At 40.8% G+C, this 19,617-nt stretch overlaps 1 protein-coding gene across 1 annotated transcript in view; it reads right to left on the bottom strand.

The window, feature by feature from the left end:
* The window catches only part of ADAM12 (ADAM metallopeptidase domain 12), a 197,607-nt gene that overhangs the window by 52,111 nt on the left and 125,879 nt on the right, over positions 1–19,617 (bottom strand). Inside the window, exons 8-12 of the mRNA XM_054382719.1 lie at positions 15,756–15,821; positions 14,760–14,831; positions 12,436–12,605; positions 11,184–11,268; positions 4,083–4,231 (exon numbers count right to left, since the gene is read on the bottom strand). Of these exons, the coding sequence (XP_054238694.1) occupies positions 4,083–4,231; positions 11,184–11,268; positions 12,436–12,605; positions 14,760–14,831; positions 15,756–15,821 (542 nt within the window). The remainder of the gene's footprint in view (positions 1–4,082; positions 4,232–11,183; positions 11,269–12,435; positions 12,606–14,759; positions 14,832–15,755; positions 15,822–19,617) is intronic.

A 19,617-nucleotide genomic window follows, 5' to 3' on the forward strand; every position in this document is an offset into this window, starting at 1 on the left:
TGCACTGGCATAAGTGAAGGTCTGCTGAATGAGTATGTAAAAGGCCTCCCTGATTTTTAGCTGTCAAGACAGCTTTCAGCATATGTTTAAAGCATGCACCCTTCCAGGTCAGTAGAATCTTGGAATTGTAGAATACCAGGTTGGAAGACACCTTGAGGGTCAATATGAGATATTTCATCTCACAACATATGGATAGTGGAAGAAATGGGGTGTGGGCAGTAGGACAGTCCTGGAGGAAAATCTCTATCATTCCCAGAGCTAGAAGCAGAGGAGGAGAGACTACAAAGCAGCCCTCTTCCCCTCATCCTCTTTTCTATCAGCATGGTGAAAACCTGCTTCTGTCTACAGAAGTGCAAAGAGAGCTGAAACAAGTAGCTTTATCCTAGGAGCCTGCCTGGCATTTCAATTAGCCATGGCTAGGATGATTCAGCAACAAGAAATGATCCAGGTAAAAGCAACATGCTTCTGCAAGAAGACAAGGAAAGAAGCTTTTATTACATCAAGTCATGTGGCTCAGCAAAGAAACGGAGCCTACAGCAGGATCAGCATCTGAATGAGCTTGGTAAAACTAGTTGTACTCAGTGGATTCCTGGTCTAAAGCCTTGGGAGGGGGGAGGGCAGGGAAGGGAGAAATGGGTGGAAGGAAATGAAAAGACATCAAAGACTACTCTCTGCTACAGGGAAGGAAGAACAGGTTTACAGTACTTCAGTTTCTCTTTTGACAAGTTATTCGTGGAAGTCATCTATGTAAACTAGAATCATAGAATCACAGAATCTTTTGGATTGAAAAGATCTTTAAGATCATTCAGTCTAACCATTAACCCCACACTGCTGGGTCACCTCTGAACCATGTCCCTCATCACATCTACCTGGCTTTAAAACGCCTTCAGGGATGGGGACTCTACCACTGTCCTGGGCAGCCTGTTCCAGGGCTTGACCAATTTTTCAGTGAAGAAATTTTTCCTAATGTGCAACCTAAACTTTCCCTGGTGCAACTTGAAGCCATTTCCTCTTGTCCTATTTCTTCTTACTGAGAAGAGCTCAACCTACACATTGCTACAACTTCCTTTCAGGCAGTTGCAGAGAGCAAGAACAGGGTATCCAGGAAACTGGTTGAATCATCACCCAGGAGGTATTTAAGAGACAGGTAGATGTGGTATTGAGGGTGTTAGTGGTGACTTGGCAGTACCGGGTTAACGGTTGGACTCAATCTTCAAGGACTTTGCCAACAAACAGACTCTATGATTGCAATTCATATATGTGACTTACACAACTAACTTCAGCCCAAAGATTATTTTTTTTTCCTTGCACTTCTTAAATCTACCTTAAACCAACAGAAACTGGAAGAGCACAGAGTGACTGCCAACAAGTATAGAATCATAGAATTGTTTTGTTTGGAATAGACCTTTAAGATCATCAAGTTCAACTGTCAAGTATACTGAGAGCAAGCTGACTCTCTAAATGTATGTGGCTTTCCTGCTCTTTATTTCCATGTTTTTGCTATTCTATGAATGTATTTCAGGTAGGCAATATTCATTTAGCCTTCCCTTAACAGACACATACTTCCAAACCTAAAACTCCTCAGAGTTTCTTGATTAAGGGTGCTCAGAGGAATACTACTGTTGGTCAGATGTTGGGTAAATATTCAAAGTGTTAATTTTAAGTTGGTAAAATGCAGTTTGGCTTAAGGCATAAAATATTCTTCCAGAATACTTATTACAGATCGACAGCACAGTATGAAGGTAAAGCCTAAGGCTAGAAAACTGATGTTCAAATTTCCATTTATAAATCAATAATCACTGCAAACAAATCAGTCTACTCACCACTGTGAATGTCACAACTCCTCCTCAGGCACAACTTGGATATAAAGGTTGGTATAAACCCAAAGAGGGGGATGCTGGAGTGGCTGAAAGGATGCACAGACTTTAACCTGAAGGTGCTAGAGAAACTTAGCATAAAGTGAGCTCAGCTGCATGGACTCATAGCTGAGTACGCTGAGTGGATACAACTTTGCTCTGTCCATGCACTGAGGCAACTCAGAATCAAGTGTCTGGACTGAAAGAAGAGAGGTTTTGATCATACACAAGGAAGATATTTTCACCATGAGGGTGGTGAGGCACTGGTACACGTTTCCTAGGGAAGCTGTGCATGTACCCTTCCTGAAATGTACAAGGTCAGGCTGAACAGGACTCTGAACAACCTGGTGTAGTGGAAGGTCTTCTGACTCATGGTGTGGGAGCTGGGAACTAGATGACCTTTAAGGTCTGTTTCAACTCAGACCATTCCATAATTCAATGACTGATATACCCAGCAGGATAGCTTCAGATACGCTTGAAGGACTCTGGTGTACAAGGCAGAACCAGGAAAGAGCTGTCTAATCTCACATTAGAGACATCTTCACAAGATGAGTTCAGAAACTTTCTAGAAATTTCTGTCCTGAGAGCACCTCCTGCATTTATTTCCAGGCATGGAGAAACTAGATGCCCAGCCAGTAAGTCAGCTGAGATGACTAAAGCTTGCATGCATCTTTCAAGAGGTCAGAGCCCAAGGCTGCCTGCCCACTCCTTACCAGCTATCACATCACCTCACCTCAGAGCCCTGTTTCCAGTTTCAGGTTTTTTTCAGAGCGTGTGTACGAGTGTATGATGTGCTCATATGGAATGCAATTCCATAAGGATATTTACTACCTATTGTTTTAGAAGAGGCAAGTTATTTGTCTTTTCCAAACTGTAGAAATCACTCTCCTCCTCCACACACACACAACTCTCTTTTGTTTGTCTCTTAACTTGCTGTGCTTGGCATCTGGCCAGAATCTCTTTTTCTGCCTTGAAGGAGGGTGACAGCATGCCTTTGAAGAAATGCCAAGGCTGCTGTTAGGCTGACCAGCAGGGAGCAATCCTGCCCAGCACTCCCTGGCCTCTCCCAGATTGCTCTCCTTCTTTCCCAGAAACAGTCTCAGACAATGCAGAAGTTGAGTTGATCATGATTCCCAGAAGAAATTTTTAAGCAACAGATGAAGTTTAAGCGCATAGAGAGAAAGCTTGAGCTGCAAAAGACACCAGAATATCATCTAAACCATCTTCTTTCCCTAAGGCAAACACAGCTGTACCTACAAGACACTGCTGACAGATATCTGTCTGGCTAGTTCTCACCAGTTTCTAGTCACAAGCATTCCGGTCCAGCACATCACTTACCATCAGAAAGCTTTAGTATATATTACTTCAATTTAATCCTATTAGTTCTTGATCGAATATGGACATGGACTACTCATTCATTATATCATTCAGTTTCTAACACTACTGTAAAATACAGAGAAACAAGCTGTCGCTAGTGACCCTGGTCATGGTGTCTGTACTTTTGGTGTCTACAAGAACACCACACTTCTCCACTGGCAAAATTCCTGATAACATCAGCAGAATAACCATGCAGCACTGACTCAGAGACATGACCAGGGGTTCACTGACTTTATATCCCACAGTGTCTTCTATCTTTTCTTGGAAGATCTCCCTCCTGTCACTGAACAGCCCTAACCCCACTGACCTGACAGATTTAATTTGCTCACAAGCTGAAACTGCTACAGACTTATAATAAGGAGTGAAATGCAAAAGTTTGTGCAAGACCAAAAACCTCTGCACAAGACAAAGGCTTTATACAAAGAGTCTAAGAATGTATTTCCTGTGTTACTTTATTTCCTACGCATCCATCATAGTCTTGGCTTTGGGATGCTGCTCATTTCCTATTATGACTGATACTCAGCTGGCAAGATGAAAGAAGGTGAAATTCTGATTCAATACTGGCATTTTGGTGCCAGATTTTGGTGGGGTTTTTGCAATTAACCAGTTGTTTACAGCACTTTTTACCTCTCAGAATGATAACATGGAAATATAAAGGTACAGCAGTACATGTTGTGCTCTGCTAACAGGTTGAATTGTTTTAGCTAAAGGGGGATAACTGTAAGACGGTTTGACAGGCATTGAAAAGGTTTCTTTTTTTTTACCTCTCCAAATGTTCCTGAGACACAAAATGAAACAAAAAAATTTCCAGTATAACTATAACTTACCAGTGCCTGCCCTCACACTTACCCAGTGGAGGGGTTCATGATGCAACCCCCTTTATCAGTGGATGCTTTGCAGTTACAGCCCCTCTCCAACGTGTCATGATTCATTCCAAAATTGTGTCCCAGTTCATGAGCCAGTGTGACTGCTGCACCGAGAGGGTTTTCCGAGTGATCCTTAAAAGAACCAAAGGAACCAGTCAAGTCAACACAGAAAAACAATTCAAAAGACACATTCCCCCTCTAAGGTCCCATTGCCTGTCCTTTGAAATGTTTTATGACCTTACCAGCTGTAGTTACACTGATGTTAAATGGACATAATTTTGAATTCAGCCACATATACCAAGTGCAGACTGGGAATTTCAGGACAGCAAATATGTCCTGGCCACCCATTTTCCCCAGAACATGACACATTTGAGACCATTGGACAACTCTGAACATCTGAGCCATCTCTTTTTTCAGGGCTCAGAATTCCCTCGCTTAATAAATCCCCCCAAAACAGTCACCTAGCTGGGGAATGTTGGGAAGAGCAATGATTTTATGGGTGAGGATGGGTGTGATGAGGGAAAGTAAGATGATCCTTCATGTCAGGAGGTAAATGACAAAAGGCACAGGAGACATCGCTTGGTCTATTTAGTATTCTTCAGACTGTTGCTTTAATAACAGAAAGTCCAAGATTTCACAAACCTTGTAAGCAAAGGCTCCTTTTTAAAATGAAAGCACAACGCAAGTAAAAGTCTTCAATGACCTCTTATTAACACCTATGGGTATTTTAAATGTTGCATGTATCAAACTGAAATATGAACATTAATCCATGCTGAAATCCTGATTTTGGGGGGTGCTTATTTCTGAGAAATGCACCGCATGGTCTGATTACAGGCTGCTGATCAGACTGATGCTTTGCCTTAGCCACAAATAAGAGACCTTTCCACATCATTCATTCATTTCCCTTGAGGGAAAAAAATAATCCACTGTACTCATATGAAATCTTTCCCTAAATGCATAAATATGTAATATAAATGCATGATCCACTATCTATCAGTCACTAAATGGAATTACTATGTACAGCTGCCTGCTCTAAAAGTATATATGAATATATTTGGTTTAAATAACTCTTTTAGAATCATCTAAGTCAACCTTCAGAGTAAAAAGAAGTGAAAAGTAAAACTGTCCAAAGCATTAACTGTATTAACAAAGCCCTTGCCATATGACTTGGGATAGATTTAAGAGTTTCTTCTTTCATCTGTCTTTGCTAGTATTTCAGTAAATCATTTTTCAAACAGAAAACAAAATCAGAAAGAGAATATAGTCATTCTGAAACCAAGAAACTACTCTTACATTTAGAATAAACTTGAGAGAATTTTATCTTTTAACAAAGGTTCTCCTTGAATTTTAAAAATTTAATATAAAAATCTTATGACTAACATAGCAGGCAGGTTATGTGCACTTATATTCTAAGATGTTTACTTGCTGAAAGAACCTGTACAACCTGTCCTAGTAAAAGAAACAATAGGGTAAACCTCTGCAGCAAAATTGTCTGTAATAATAATAAAAACATGTACCCTATTGCACAATGCCTACACATGGAGATGTCTTATCTAGATACTAGTCACATACAGATTGATTTGTCTTTGTGCTCACAGTAATTTAAGAGACACTTAGAAAATTCAATGTAATGGAAGCTGATGTCATAAAAAGAACACCACCTCTCACTCAACTGGAAAACAATCCAGGACTGAAGATTTAGAAAATGATTGAATAATTCCATGTTATTTACCAGTGACACATGGGGCTGACGCCTTGAAATCAGAGCTATGTGGTCAAGACAGAAACTCCTCTAAACTTTGAGCTACCTAGACAGACAACAAACAGCTCAGGTTTTCTTTTGTTTTGCCAGTATCTCTTAGAATAATAAAATCATTTCGGTGAAAAAAAACTTTAATCTCATCAAGTCAAACCATTCTCTAACTCTACCAAGGCTGGTGCTAAACCGTGTCCCTCAGCATCACATCCCTGCCTCTTTTAAACACCTCCAGGGATGGGGATCCAAACACCTCCCTGGGGAGCCTATTCCAATGTTTGAGAACCCTGCTTACTGAACGGAGATTATATTAATCTGAACAACTCTAAAGATGCCAATTAAGAATAAAAATAAGAATTCACTCAATCCCCTCCAAAACTAGAGCAATAAATAAACTGAAATGTAATCTGGGTCTATGAATAGGCAAATGATTATTACAGCCCATGCGGTTCTCATTACTTGCTCAGATCCACTTGGAATGCAATTTTATCAGTTTCTAGAGAGGGTTTTTAAAACAAGGAATGTGATGTCTCAGCAAAAGAGGTTATTTGATGGCAACATAAATGAAGATTATCAAAACAAATAGTGACATGTCCCATTTGATACTGAAACCATTTGAGTTTCACAAGGACTGAAGAAATGACTTTGATTTATTCCACCAGGGTCTCTTAAAGTTAACTTGAGCAGTAAAAGTCATTACCAAACAGTTTCACAACCAGTGAATATGCAATCATCTACTGCTAAGACATTATAAGCTGTTGCACAAAACATGCAGCTGCTTTCAGCTGAACTCTGCTTCATTCCACTGAGATTCAGATTAAACTGTAATAATAAAATATTGTCACCTACAGCCAGAACAGGCAAATGTCCCCATCTTGGTAGTTTCTGTATAGTTTCCTCACTGGAGGAATAAGTTTCCTAAAACATACTTTTATTTCATTAAAGCAATTCACTGAAAGGTAAGTGCCTCAGTTCCTCACTTGCATTTAGCCTGGCTTCCCACTAAAGTCAATAGAAACTTGACGTAAGTGAGAATACTACATTACACATTAGCAACACAGCAATATGCTGCTCTTGAAGTCATTAATTTAGTGGGCAGTCTTTTGAAACAGAATGAAAACTGAATCATGTGTCAAAGACTTGCATTAATGTCAATATTTGTGTGGTCTTTCTACAACAAACAAGAGCTACTATGGTGAAATACAATTATAATGTTCTTCATACACCAAAAGCTTCTCATGCTCAGATGCCTGCTCTCCCTACTTTGAGTTTCTATTAAAATAGCAGAGTGAAAGACAGGTTGTCACCTGCCATGTCAAGATTTCAGCCCTATGGAAAAGCAGAGAGGGGCAGGCTCTGAGGGAGGCATGGCAGAGGAATTTAGATCATATGTAATCAAATATTTATCATGGAATTGAGAGCAGTCCTGCAGAGAAGGACTTCAGGTGATGGTAGGTGAAAAGCTGGACTTTCCCCAGTACCATGGACTCACAGCCCAGAGCCACCTATGTCCTGTGCTGATCCCCAGCAGCATGGGCAGCAGGTAGAGAGAGGGGATTCTGCCTCTCTGTTGAGACTCCACCTGCAGTGCTGGGGACAGCTGTGGAGTCCTCAGCACAGGAGAGACATGGACCTGTTGGAGTGGGGCCAGAGGAGGCCACAGCAATGATGGGAAGGCTGGAACACCTCTGCAGTGAGGTCAGGCTGAGAGAGTTGGGGTTGTTCAGCCTGGAGAAGAGAAGGGTCTGGGGAGCCCTTCTTGTGGCCTGTCAGTACTTAAAGGGGCTGATAAGAAAGCAGGGACAGAGTTTTTAGCAGGACCTGTTGTGACAGGACAGGAGGTAAGGGTTTTAAACTGAAAGAGGAAGATTCACACTAAAAAGAAGGAAGAAATGTTTTACGCTGAGGGTGGTGAAACACTGGCCCAGGCTGCCCAAGAGGTGGTAGTTGCCAATCTCTGGAACTCTCACAGATCAGGTTGTTTGGGGCTTTGTTCAATGTTTTCTAGTTGAATATGTCCCTACTGATTACAGGAACCTTGGTCTAGATGACATTTAAACCTCCCTTCCAACCCAAACCAGTCTGTGATTCTCTGATTCTGTGCGGTGGAGCTGATTAACTGCAAAACCAGTGACAAAACTCAGATCATACAAGGATGACTCCAGGTTTTGTATTCAGATGTTCTCTTGCAATCTTACCATTGTCTATTCTTTTAAAACAGTTTTGAGAGTGTGGAATTTTTTTTGTACTCTCTGTTTGGGGTGGGATGGGTAAGAGGTTGGCTGAATTATAAGGGTGGCCAAATGTTCAGTGCTGGGATTGTTGAGCACTGTAGTGTCCCAGTTCAACAGTTATTCATTCTTTCATTTAGAGCTTTCTGCTGTAGGAACTGTTTTTATTAAAAAAAAAACAAAACTTTTTTATTGTTGCATACACCTGAATTAGCCCTTGTGAACTGGGTTGGGGGAATTTTGTGCAGCTTCCCATTTGTGTTTTGGGGGTACACATTTGCTTGGTTTTGATTGGGCTTATTTTTGAGGATTTCCTTAAAGAACTGGAAAATATTTCCAGCTATACTGTGCAAACCTTGAACTAATTTGTACCTCAAAAGGTTCGGTTTGTGGAGGTGGGAATCTGTGGGAAACATTGTTCTTCCCTGCATGACTGAAGCTTCATCCTGACCCAGGATTCACACACAGACACTGGGTTTCTTCTGGACATATAAATCAGCTTCTCCTGGACAGACGAATCAGTCTCTGCTCTGCCAAAGCCCTGAGAGCGCTTTAAAGAAATAATGCTGATTCTTGTTTTCTTATTACTGGAATGAAATCTTTGTTGTTGTTTCTGTTTAAAATGACAGTTTCCAGAGCAAAAAGGTCTGACTTTGCAGTAAAACACACTGCAACATATTTTAAAACTTTGTTAAAAAGTCAAAAGGACAAAGAAGTCATCACTAAGGGCATCTCTGACTGCAGATAAAGCCAAATCAGTGACTGCTGGCCTGAGGGTGAAATGGATACAAGAGGGTTGTCTGTCTCACATATGCTTTTGCCAGGATTTGGAGCTGCACTGGGAAACTCCTTCAGCTTTTTCATGCTCTTTTCCTCCTTTTGTACCTACCCCCCAAACACCCAGTGAAAAGCTGCAACAAACATCAATTAGAGACTCAGGTTCTAAAGCTACCAAAAGACTGCATTTTCTGTATACCAAGTCTTTGTATTTTCTACACATTTGACATGACTTGCTCTAAATTATGTTAATTGATTGTTCTTTCCCACTCTTTCCTGTACCTTGGCTTCCCCATTTACCTGATGGATCCTACCAATCTGAACCACCTCTACTTCGTCTCCCATGAATGCAACATCACCCCAGCTTGGCATTTTGCCTAGTTGCCCAAGAGCCCACAAAGGAGCCCAGCATCATGGACCACCCTCAGTTTGCATGCTAGTTAAGAAGTAAGAAAATGAAGGGGTTTCTAGGGACTGTATCTGTGGGATTACTTTGCTACATGGCTTGTCTTGAAGCAAAAGTTTTAGTGTCCTGGGCTCCAGGTTAGACTCATGAAGCTTTGAAAAACTGGGAGCTTTGCAAAGTCTAAACATTGCGTGCTTCTTGGCAGTGCTGGGTTAACAGTTGGACTTGGTGATCTTAAAGGTCTCTTCCAACCAAAACCATTTTATGGCTCTGAATTTCTACCTCATTTTTTTAGGGATCTACAGCTAAGGTGTCCAACAGAGCTGGAGAGAACCACCACGTCACCTAAGGTGCTTGAAGTCTAAGCAAAGCTGAGGGAAAGAGAGGTTTACAGCATGTGCAGGCTGAACATAGATAATATGTAAGAGGATTTTGGGACTCACTGGCTTTCTGCTCTGGAGTTGAGCTCTGAGGTTGCCAGATGAGCCTGCTAGTGATCTTCAGGCTCTGGGAGTCTACATGTGATTATATTTAAAGTACTTCTATTGCAAAGTTTAGTTAACACAAAATTTCTTTCCCTCCTTTTGGCACAGAACAGTTAAAATTGTTTAAAAAAAAACCCACAAAAACAAACCCAAACAAACAAAACCCAAAAACAACTGAAAGCAGATGTTCCAACACTGCATCCAGAAACTGGTTAAAATGTTTACTTGTATGTCCATCATGTCTAGAATCTAACAACAGCATTACCAGTAATATATTTTTGAGAGAGGCTCAGGTAGAATAAATGCTGCCATTGTTTGTTCTTGTTGTCTGGCAATGCAATAAAACCACTGTGCTGCAAAGATGGAAAAAAGCCTTTACACAGGAAACTCTGTAAATACATAATAAAATCAATATAATAAAAGATTCAGGACAGAATGTAGTTGCCTGTAACACTAGTATACCCAAGTGCATAACAAACACACCTTCTGGTTCTTATCCTTCACAGCACCTGATATAATGGTATCTAGGAGTAGGTGACTCTTGCAAAGAAGTGATGCTATTATTTTAGTTTTGGGTTTGTTTTTTTTTCACTATAGAAAATATCATGGAATAGGCTGTCCAGGGAGGTGGTAGAGTCACGGTTCCTGGAGGTGTTAAAAAAAAAAAAACATAGACGTGGTACTTCTGAACATGTTTCTAGTGTCCCTGACACAAGAAGGACATCAAACTGCTGGAGAGGGTCCAGAGGAGGGCCATGAAGATGCTCAGAGCGCTGGAGTGCCTCCCCTGTGGGGACAGGCTGCAAGAGTTTGGGCTGTTCAGCCTGGAGAAGTGAAAGCTCCTGAGAGGCCTTATAGTGGCTTTCCAGTATGTCAAGAGGGTGTGCAAGAAAGCTGGGGACGGACTTTTTACAAGGGCTTGTAATGATAGGATGAAGGGCAGTGGATTTGAGCTGGAAGAGGGGAGATTTAGACTGGAGATTAGGAAGAAATTCTTTACAGCGAAGGTGGTGAGACACTGGAACAGGTTGCCCAGGGAGACTGTGGATGATTCCTCCTTGTGAGTATACAAGGCCAGGTTGGATGGGCCTAGATCAACCAGATGTAGGGGAAAATGTCCCTGCCCATGGTAGGGAAGGTTGAACTAGATGATCTTTGAGGTCCCTTCCAACCCAAACCATTCTATGATTCTATAGTTTAATAGGCACAGTGGTGTTAAGCTGACAGTTGAACTCAATGGTTTTAGAAGTCTTTTCCCACCAAAATGATTCTCTGATTTACAAGCAAAGTGCATGCAGACATTAATGATATTAAGACAGAGAATGGGACTAATGGGGCTGAAGTTCTTGTACAGAACAGAGTACTTCTGTATTTGAGATTGTGTCACACAGGTTGGGCCAGTTTCAAGTGCTGTGCTTTTATCACTTACCATGACAACCCCTCCAGACTGCTCTGCAGTACACATGCTCATTATGGGTGCCATGCCAATGGTGGTCCCTTGGAAGTACACCCCGCTGCAGGAGGGAGAAGAATAATCACAGAATCACCTCTCAGTACCAAGATACCACCCTATTCTTTTCAGTCTTGTATTTCTGCCAATTTGAAACAGAGGTGCCATTTCAAATGTGTCAGCTCCAGACATTTGCAGGTTTAACAGTGAAAAGCACAGATTAGTCATGCCAGCTTGCTGAACTGGCAATGACAGCATCAATGCTATGAGAACGATCCATTTGATCCCCATCATTGGGGTTTATGGCTGTAACAGGACTCAGCCTTCTATTTCTTTTTCTCCTGACTGAGGTTGGGAATAGAAATACAAACATAAAAGTAATATATCTAGCTTCAAGAAGGGTTATTTTAATGTAGTGGGAAGTTTATATGCTACTTGCTATAACACAGCCTAGAATGTAATCCTTACCAACAAAGTATTATTATGCATAGAGCGTAATCAAATATTTCATGAGGGGACAGAGCTCACATTATCTTTATATAGATAATGTAAGAAAATCTACATAATTAGTAAAGACCTCCTTTTAATTACTAAGTCATCAAGAATATTTAACTGCATAAGATGAAGAATAGCTCACTGATCAAAATGATACCTGATTCATGAAAGATGAGCTTCTCTTACATATTTTTTTCATGAGTTCTTTTCCTTTGAGCATGTTTACTCAATTACTTCAGTCCAGGAAACAGCATCAGGGTGAAAGATGGGTATGATTTAATTTTTAAGTCACAAATGTAAATGAAATAACTTATTTAGGCACCATTTTAAAGCTCACTGAGGTCTTTCTACTAACAAACAGGTTTCTTAGCTTAGGCTTCTTGGGATGAGAACAGAATTGTCTTATACAGTAAGAATTTAGACTTGAGACCAACTTAAACCACTTGTAAATTTATACCCTAAGTATTTATCAGCTTGTTGCACATCTACACTTCTACATGAGCTGTGTTCAAGAGAGGTGTACAAGCAACAAGGCTACTGTAGAGTTGTGGGAGCAAATTCATCTGAAGCATCTGCTGAGGGGCCCTGCAAAGGGCTTTGATGTTTGATGTTTTCAGAGGGGCATGACAAATCCCCAGGAGCACAGATGTTCCTCCCAACAGCTTAGCAACTGGGGAAGAATTCAATACAGCTCTCCTCAAATCCCAGCCAACATTTGATACAATGTTAAGTTTACCTTATCAGCTGTGCATTGTCATGGGGTTTACGAGGTAGTAGTTTCAGCTTTCTCCAGTCCAGGAACTCATGGAGGCTGGTGAAAGGGTCTTGAGAAATAGAGCACTTATCCATGTCATTCCATACTTCCACTCCAACCAGGGCTACTCGAATATTTAGTGGCCTATAGAACTGATGAGATAAAAATCTATTTTAGACAACATTGGATTAGAATATTTCAATAGAATCATAATGTGCATATGAACCTTTCTTGCACAGACTTAAAAAGTCTCATCTCTTGGGCAAAAATGAACATCTGACAGGACTGACTCAGACAAAATATTTCTATAACTTACAGAAGATTGTTCTGACCTGACTAAACACATATAAGGAATTCAAAGAGATCCAGAGATATGCTGCTTCTCTGTGTCCCACCCTAGTTTGGTATCCTTCCAGATGAAATGCCACAACCACCTTCACATGAACTTCAAGGTAGTGTTCTCAGCACAGGAAGAACATGAATCAACTGGAACAGGTCCAGAGGAGGACACAAAATTGAGGGCGGAACCCAACTGCTATGAGGCCAGGCTGAGAGAGTTGGGGTTGTTCAGCCTGGAGAAGGCTCCAAGGAGACCTTCTTGTAGCCTTTCAGTACTTAAAAGGGGCTAGAAGAAAGATGAGGATAGATTTTTAGACAGGAAAAGGGGTGATGGTTTTAAACTAAAAGAGGAAAATTTTGCCTAGGGAGAAGGGAGAAAGTTTTTATACTGAAGTTGATGAGTCACTGGCCAGGTTGCCCAGAGGGGTAGTAGATGCCCCATCGCTGGAACCCTTACAGGTCATGTTGGATGGGGCTCTGAGCAACCTGCTCTAGTTGCAGATGTCCCTAGTGACTGCAAGGGTTTTGGACTAGATGACCTGCAAAGGTCCCTTCCAACCCAAACCATTCTATGATTCCTTTACCTCTGAACAAAGCTGTTGCTATAGCAGGTGACTCTCTTCATGTCAGCTCTCCATCAGCAGCACCAATGTCATTCAAGAGATAGAGGTAGGTGTGCTGTAGCGGAGTTATCATTCAAACTAGTAGCTGACAATTTAGCCAGGGTCATTGAGCCTCAGTCACAGCAGATGAAAACATGGGACATAAGTGCTGTGGGCTACATACACTCTTATCCCACTGCTAAATGCTGCATTAGTTACATGAGGGTAGCTGGAGCAGCAGTAACAATGGAGGAGAGACAACAATTCTAACATGAAACTGACGTGAAGAAGAATTCAAGAATCAATCAAGTCCACATTTGGCTGATAGGCTGAAAAAAGTATATGCTGTATCTTTGTCTTGTTTATACGCATTACAGCCTCTTGGATAACACTGGCATTTGCTGAGCATAAATTAAGCAGGAAATATAAATATAATATAACATGCAAAATTAATTTTGAACAGGTAACATATAAACACATATCCTCAAGTAATAACTCAGGGAGACAATTACAGAAGAGGTGAAGTTGTCTTCAGCAGCTTGGTTTTAATCAAGAATGTTTCTCCTTGAGTTATTGCCCTTGAGGTATCACTCGATTAGTTCTCAGCTAAATTAAACCTCCCTCAGTTATAATTTCACTACCAGACTCCTAATTTTTTTCTGGCCATACAGCACAACAAAAATAAAATTTAATTTGTTCAAAAGACCCTGTAGAGGACTCTTAGTGATTGTTGTTTATTGTCAAGATATTACTTCAAATACAAAACAACCCAGTGCATACCTTCATTGCCCTCGCTCAGCCACCAACTTCTGCTTACTTAAGCACTGCTTAATTACTTACTTAATTACTTACTTAATTACTTACTTAATTCTGGCCATCTTGACCATATTTTCTCAAGTTCTTTATTGTTAACCTTACAATTGGACCATTCCTTGTTGCTGCAAAAGACTTTGTCCTGCAAATTGCTCCTCAAAATAATCCTTTTTCTTGTGGCTGTTCCATATGTGATTATTCCCACCCTCTTTGCAGGTTAATAAAATCTTAGGGCCGAGTTCTACATCTCTTTAGGAGTAGCATTTCCACAGATAGTGGTATTTACAGTAGTGTTTACAGCTTGGTGTGTTAAAGAGCCCATGAAAGGTTTAAGTTTACTTAAAGTAATTGTAGAGAAGCATTGCTCTGTAATACTGGATTATTAGGAAAGCAGGAGAAATGACTCTTTGGAAAGGTGAATGGATAAGGAGACGTGTGAAAGGCTGTGAAAACTGTGATCTGAGCATGGTAGAAGAAATACAGGTTTCACAGCAACGTCCATGAGAAAGGATAGTAAGTTTGAATAAAATGAAATAATGCTCATGATCTTACCTTATCAACATAGTTTGCAATTTCTATCAGCCTCTGCTTAATTTTCTCCACATCCTTGCCTTGTCTCTGGAACTTGGAATGTAAAGGATCAATGTATTAAACACAACAAATATGACTGAGTTTTCCTCAAACATCCACCTTGCTCTGCCAATGTTGTCAGTGGTGTTAGGGAATTACACAGTTTGACAGTGCAGTCAAAGGCCATCAGCAGGCTCTTCTTGGCTTCATGGGACCATGGGCTGCCTCAGAACAAGCAGAAGCTATGGGATAGGATTTTGATTTTCACAAAGATTTAAAAATGTCTAAGTCTTACATAGGGATCTCTCAGGAACTGATGTTCTTTGGGAAAGGAAAAGCTCTTTTAGCTGTTTTGGCTCTTGCAACAGAGTGATAGTGATTTCCTAATCAGCAGTGCTCAAAGAGACCAAAGAATGTGTAAGTAGCAAAATAATACAACCCAAAATTTAGATCTGTGGCTCTCTGGAATATTTCTACAGCCAATCCTGTCAAAGCTTTGAAGCTCTCTGCAAACCATCAGGAAGTTGGTTGTGTGTCATGCAATGCGATGGTAAAGTACTGTTTCAAAAGCAGCACAGGATCTTACCACAGCTTCCAAACAGTGATGGTACCACTGACAGGAGAGTCAATGGCAATTAAGACTTAATTAGTTCAAGGAGATCCGGGGGCAGTGAATTTTTATTTACCTCTTTGATTACTGCTAGATAGTGAAATTCCTTATGAAGTATTGCAAGAAATTTTACAATTGACTCTAAGTGTGCTCCTGTCTTAATAGTGCCTTCCATTGCTCAGCCCTAATTAGAGAAGAAGCTTTGGGGATAGGGCTAGATGATCTTTAAAGGTCCTGTTGAACCCAAACCCAGTGAAAACCATCGTATTACTCCCTGAAACATATTACTTGCAATATCATGGTGGCTGAATTGAGCTACCTATTTCCAATCCATGCTTCCCATGACTTTCTAAGTTGACGTTTCATACCTCACGATTATCTGCCACAATAACAAGCTCCACGTACTTCGTTGTCTTCAGGGTCTCCCTCTTGTGCTGCCAAAAAAGATGAAAATCAGATTTTAGGGTTTGCAACAAGTGATCTTTGGAATCAGCTCTGCCCCAGTCCAACACAATGCTTGCAAGAGGAGAAACACATCTCAGACTTGCAAAGATTTCACTATGTACTAATTTTTATTGTATTCTTTCTCCTCACTGTACAGAACAGAAATACAAAGAAATGCTACAACAGAAATAATCTATGCAACACTGATAAAAAAAAACAACAAAAATAAAACAAACCCAAAAAACAACAAACCAAAACCAAACCAGGATTTGATCATGGCAAGAAGTGGTGAAAAGTCTCTCTCAACCTTTCAGCTTTCTACAGATCAAATGCTTGAGTTATCTTTCCTCACAGGAGAATATTCTCTCTAGCAGAAAGACCTTTGCTATTTCCAAGGCACGTTTAAGGGAATGACGAGATGACTTTTAGCAAACATTTCACACAATAGACAAACTGGCTACTAAGAAAAATGAGAGATAAAGGGATATTGAGTGAAGCAGAGAAGAGATCAAGTGGTCAACTGATAAATTATGTAGGAAGAAAAAACCCAGAACAAAAACTGAGGAAAAAAACACAGAATGATCTCTCAACATCTAGGGAACCAAACTAATACTCTTAAAAATGGAAGGCATATATTTAGTTTTGTATCTGTGTATTAATCTAAAAGAGCTAGTCATGCTACTTGCTGTTCTAAATGCGGATCTAAAAGAGTCATAACCCTTAGCTGCAAGACATCACTGGAGAAAATGGAATGATTTTGTAATGTTATTAATCATAGCACACCTCCTCCGCTACCCTAAATTTCAGTGACCTATTAATGCCCATAGAAGTTCTGTGACTTACAGCAGCTGAACATCTATTCTGTCATTCCTCCCTTGTTTCTGGAATAAGGCAGTTAGGGAAAAGAAGTCTCAGCAGTCTATCTGATCTTCATGCCAGAACTTAAGGAGTTTAAGCAGATGTCTGACCTACTAATGACCATGATGGCTTGAATTAAACCAATTCTCTATAACCTGAAACATGACTAAAGCTTTCCAAAGTAAACTGTTCCAGGGTGAACTGTGTGATCCCCTAAGCTAAGTCAGTGCTGGACATTGTCTTCCAGCCAAATTTTACAAAGCTTTCTTCACATTACCAAAGTGTTCCTCTTTGTTATCTGCAGATTAATGATTTTGAATATTTTGCAAGAATCATTGTATTTAGAGGAAAGTGAGAGATGTGACCTTTAGTAACTCTGACTTTCAAACTCATATTTAATAGTGTTCCACACCCTTCAAACTACAACAACTGGAAAATAGCTAAGTTCCATTTGGACAGTATTTATGAACTGAGAAAGCACTAAAATGTGTCATTAATGAACTAAACATCAATGACACCAACACTTCACAGGATTACACTCGTTAGCAGGTCTGGCAAATGAGTTCAGGTAGATATTCTTACAAATTCTCCTGGTATCTGGCTTCTCTGACAGAGGCAACTGTGATCACGATGGGCCATGATGCGTGTACAGCCTTGGTGTCCATGTCCATGCCTCATCTGCCACTCAGCAGACAAGGCAGCTTATCTCAGCAGTGCCTGGTGATAAGCTGATTGGGAACCAGAGCACCAAAGAGTCATCAAGTCCCCTCCTGCTGCTTCTGCAACAGCAGCAGATGCAATAGAAAGGGCTTGCCATATCTCTGTAGACTTCAACAGAACGTGCAGTGCTCTGGCAGAGATTGTTTCACCTCCCTGTAAAATATCAGTTATGAGTGAGATGCCACACGTATCTCTGTATCACAGCAAATCTCTGTACAGGTGTTGTTTGTGGCAGAATTGATCTCTCAGACGCTAGAATTCTATCAGAAACCTGGTTCTGATCAAAGATGCACCCCCAAGGTCCTTCCAGCCTTCTTCCAAGTGAAGAATAAAAGATGAAAATTCAGATACAAAGATGTGAGAAGGGCTCTACTACATCAGTCAATTTAAATCATTTACTTCTTACCAAGAGTAAAACTGTTTGGACTGGAGAGAGATAGCCTGAGAGAAATTGGCCAGCAAGGTATAATTTAAGCCCCTGGTGACTGCCTTGCATAACGAATGTGTTCCTGTGATTTATCCAAAGGCTATGTGCATTCCTTGGATACAACAGTTATTTATAAATTATGCCTAATTGTGACTTCTTTCAGCTTCCTTTCTGCAGTCAGCTGCATCAATACAAAATCCATTGCCTGTGTTCTTCCTTCAGAATTAAAATGTGAAGTCAGTAAGCAGTCATGATAGCCACACATAATGGGAGACAATATGCTTTGTTTCATTGATCATTGTCTTTCTCCCCTGCTTGTACCACACCTGATCCTATCACAAAACTGTTGGCCCATGCCACTGTAGCCCTCCTTCATACACCCCTGCTTGGCATTTGGCATGACTTGAATTCATACAGCAGTGATGCAGCCTCTCTCTTTGTGATTCGCTTGCCTCAATCAGCACCTGCAAAATGTTTTTATTTTCATACTAGAATGTTTTGGGTTGGAAGGGACCTTTAAAGATCATCTAGTCCCATCAGCCTGCAGTCAGCAGGGATATTTGCAATCAGAGCAGGCTACTCAGAGTCCTATCAAACCTGACTTGGAATGGTTCCAGGGATGGGGCATCTACCACCTCCCTGGGTAATCTGGGCCAGTGCCTTACCACATTCAGTGTAAAAAAATTCTTTTTTCTTTCTAGTTTAAATCTTTCTCTTTTAGTTTAAAACCATCACCCCTTGTCCTATCACAACAGGCCCTGGTAAAAAGTCTGTCCCTGGCTTTCTTCTAAGCCCCTTAAAGTACTGAAAGGCCACATGAAGGTCTCCAGGCTGAACAGCCACAACTTTCTCAGCCTGTCCTCACAGTAGAGGTGCTCCAGCCCTCTATGGCTACAGAGAAAAAGTTATATTGTAAAAGCTGTCTTACACATCAGGCTTGCTTTCTGTATGATCCTATCTCAAAGGAGTTTAATGGGAAAGGACACTCCCTGATGAATTTTGAGGGTCCACTAAGTTATAGAATGACCTGGTATTTATAGAGGCCAAATTCCAGCAGGGAATCTCTTCACAGGTCTTCTACACAAAATCATAGAGACAGTTCAGTTGGAAAACACCTTTAAGATCATTGAGTCCAACCATCAGCCCAGCAGTACCATGTCCACTAAACCACATCCTGAAGTGCCATATCTACATGTTTTTTTAACACCTCTCAGGACCCCACCACCTCCCTGAGCAGCCTATCCCAATGCTTGACAAGCTTTCAGTAAAGAAATTTGTCATAATATTCAGTCTAAACCTCCCCTGATACAACCTGAGACCATTTCCTCTTGCCCTATTGCCAATTACTTGGGAGAAGAGACCAATACCCATCTCACTCCAACTTCCTTTCAGGTAAGTGTAAAGAACAATAAGGCCTCCCCTTAGTCTCCTTTTCTCCAGGCTAAACAACTCCAGTTCCCTCAGCCTCCTCTCCTAAGGCTTATTCTCCAGAGCCCTCACTAGATTGGCTGTCCTCCTCTGAACACACTCCAGTCAATGTCCTTCTTGTGGTGAGCGGCCCAAGCTCAGGACCTGACTTGCTCCACTAAAACTCATGTTTGTATCTGTGAAGTTGAGTCTGCTGTTTGTCCCATCATTTATCTGTATTTAAATCCAACTCAAAGGCTAGTCTAACTTTGTGGTATATTGATCTCACATTTCATCTCTGCTCGATAAGAATTCAGATTTGGTAGTTGAGTGAAGGGTCAGAGAAAAAAAAAAAAGAAAAAAATACCAACCAA

The sequence above is a fragment of the Indicator indicator genome, chromosome 7, assembly GCF_027791375.1.
Source record: "Indicator indicator isolate 239-I01 chromosome 7, UM_Iind_1.1, whole genome shotgun sequence".
Taxonomy (NCBI): domain Eukaryota; kingdom Metazoa; phylum Chordata; class Aves; order Piciformes; family Indicatoridae; genus Indicator; species Indicator indicator.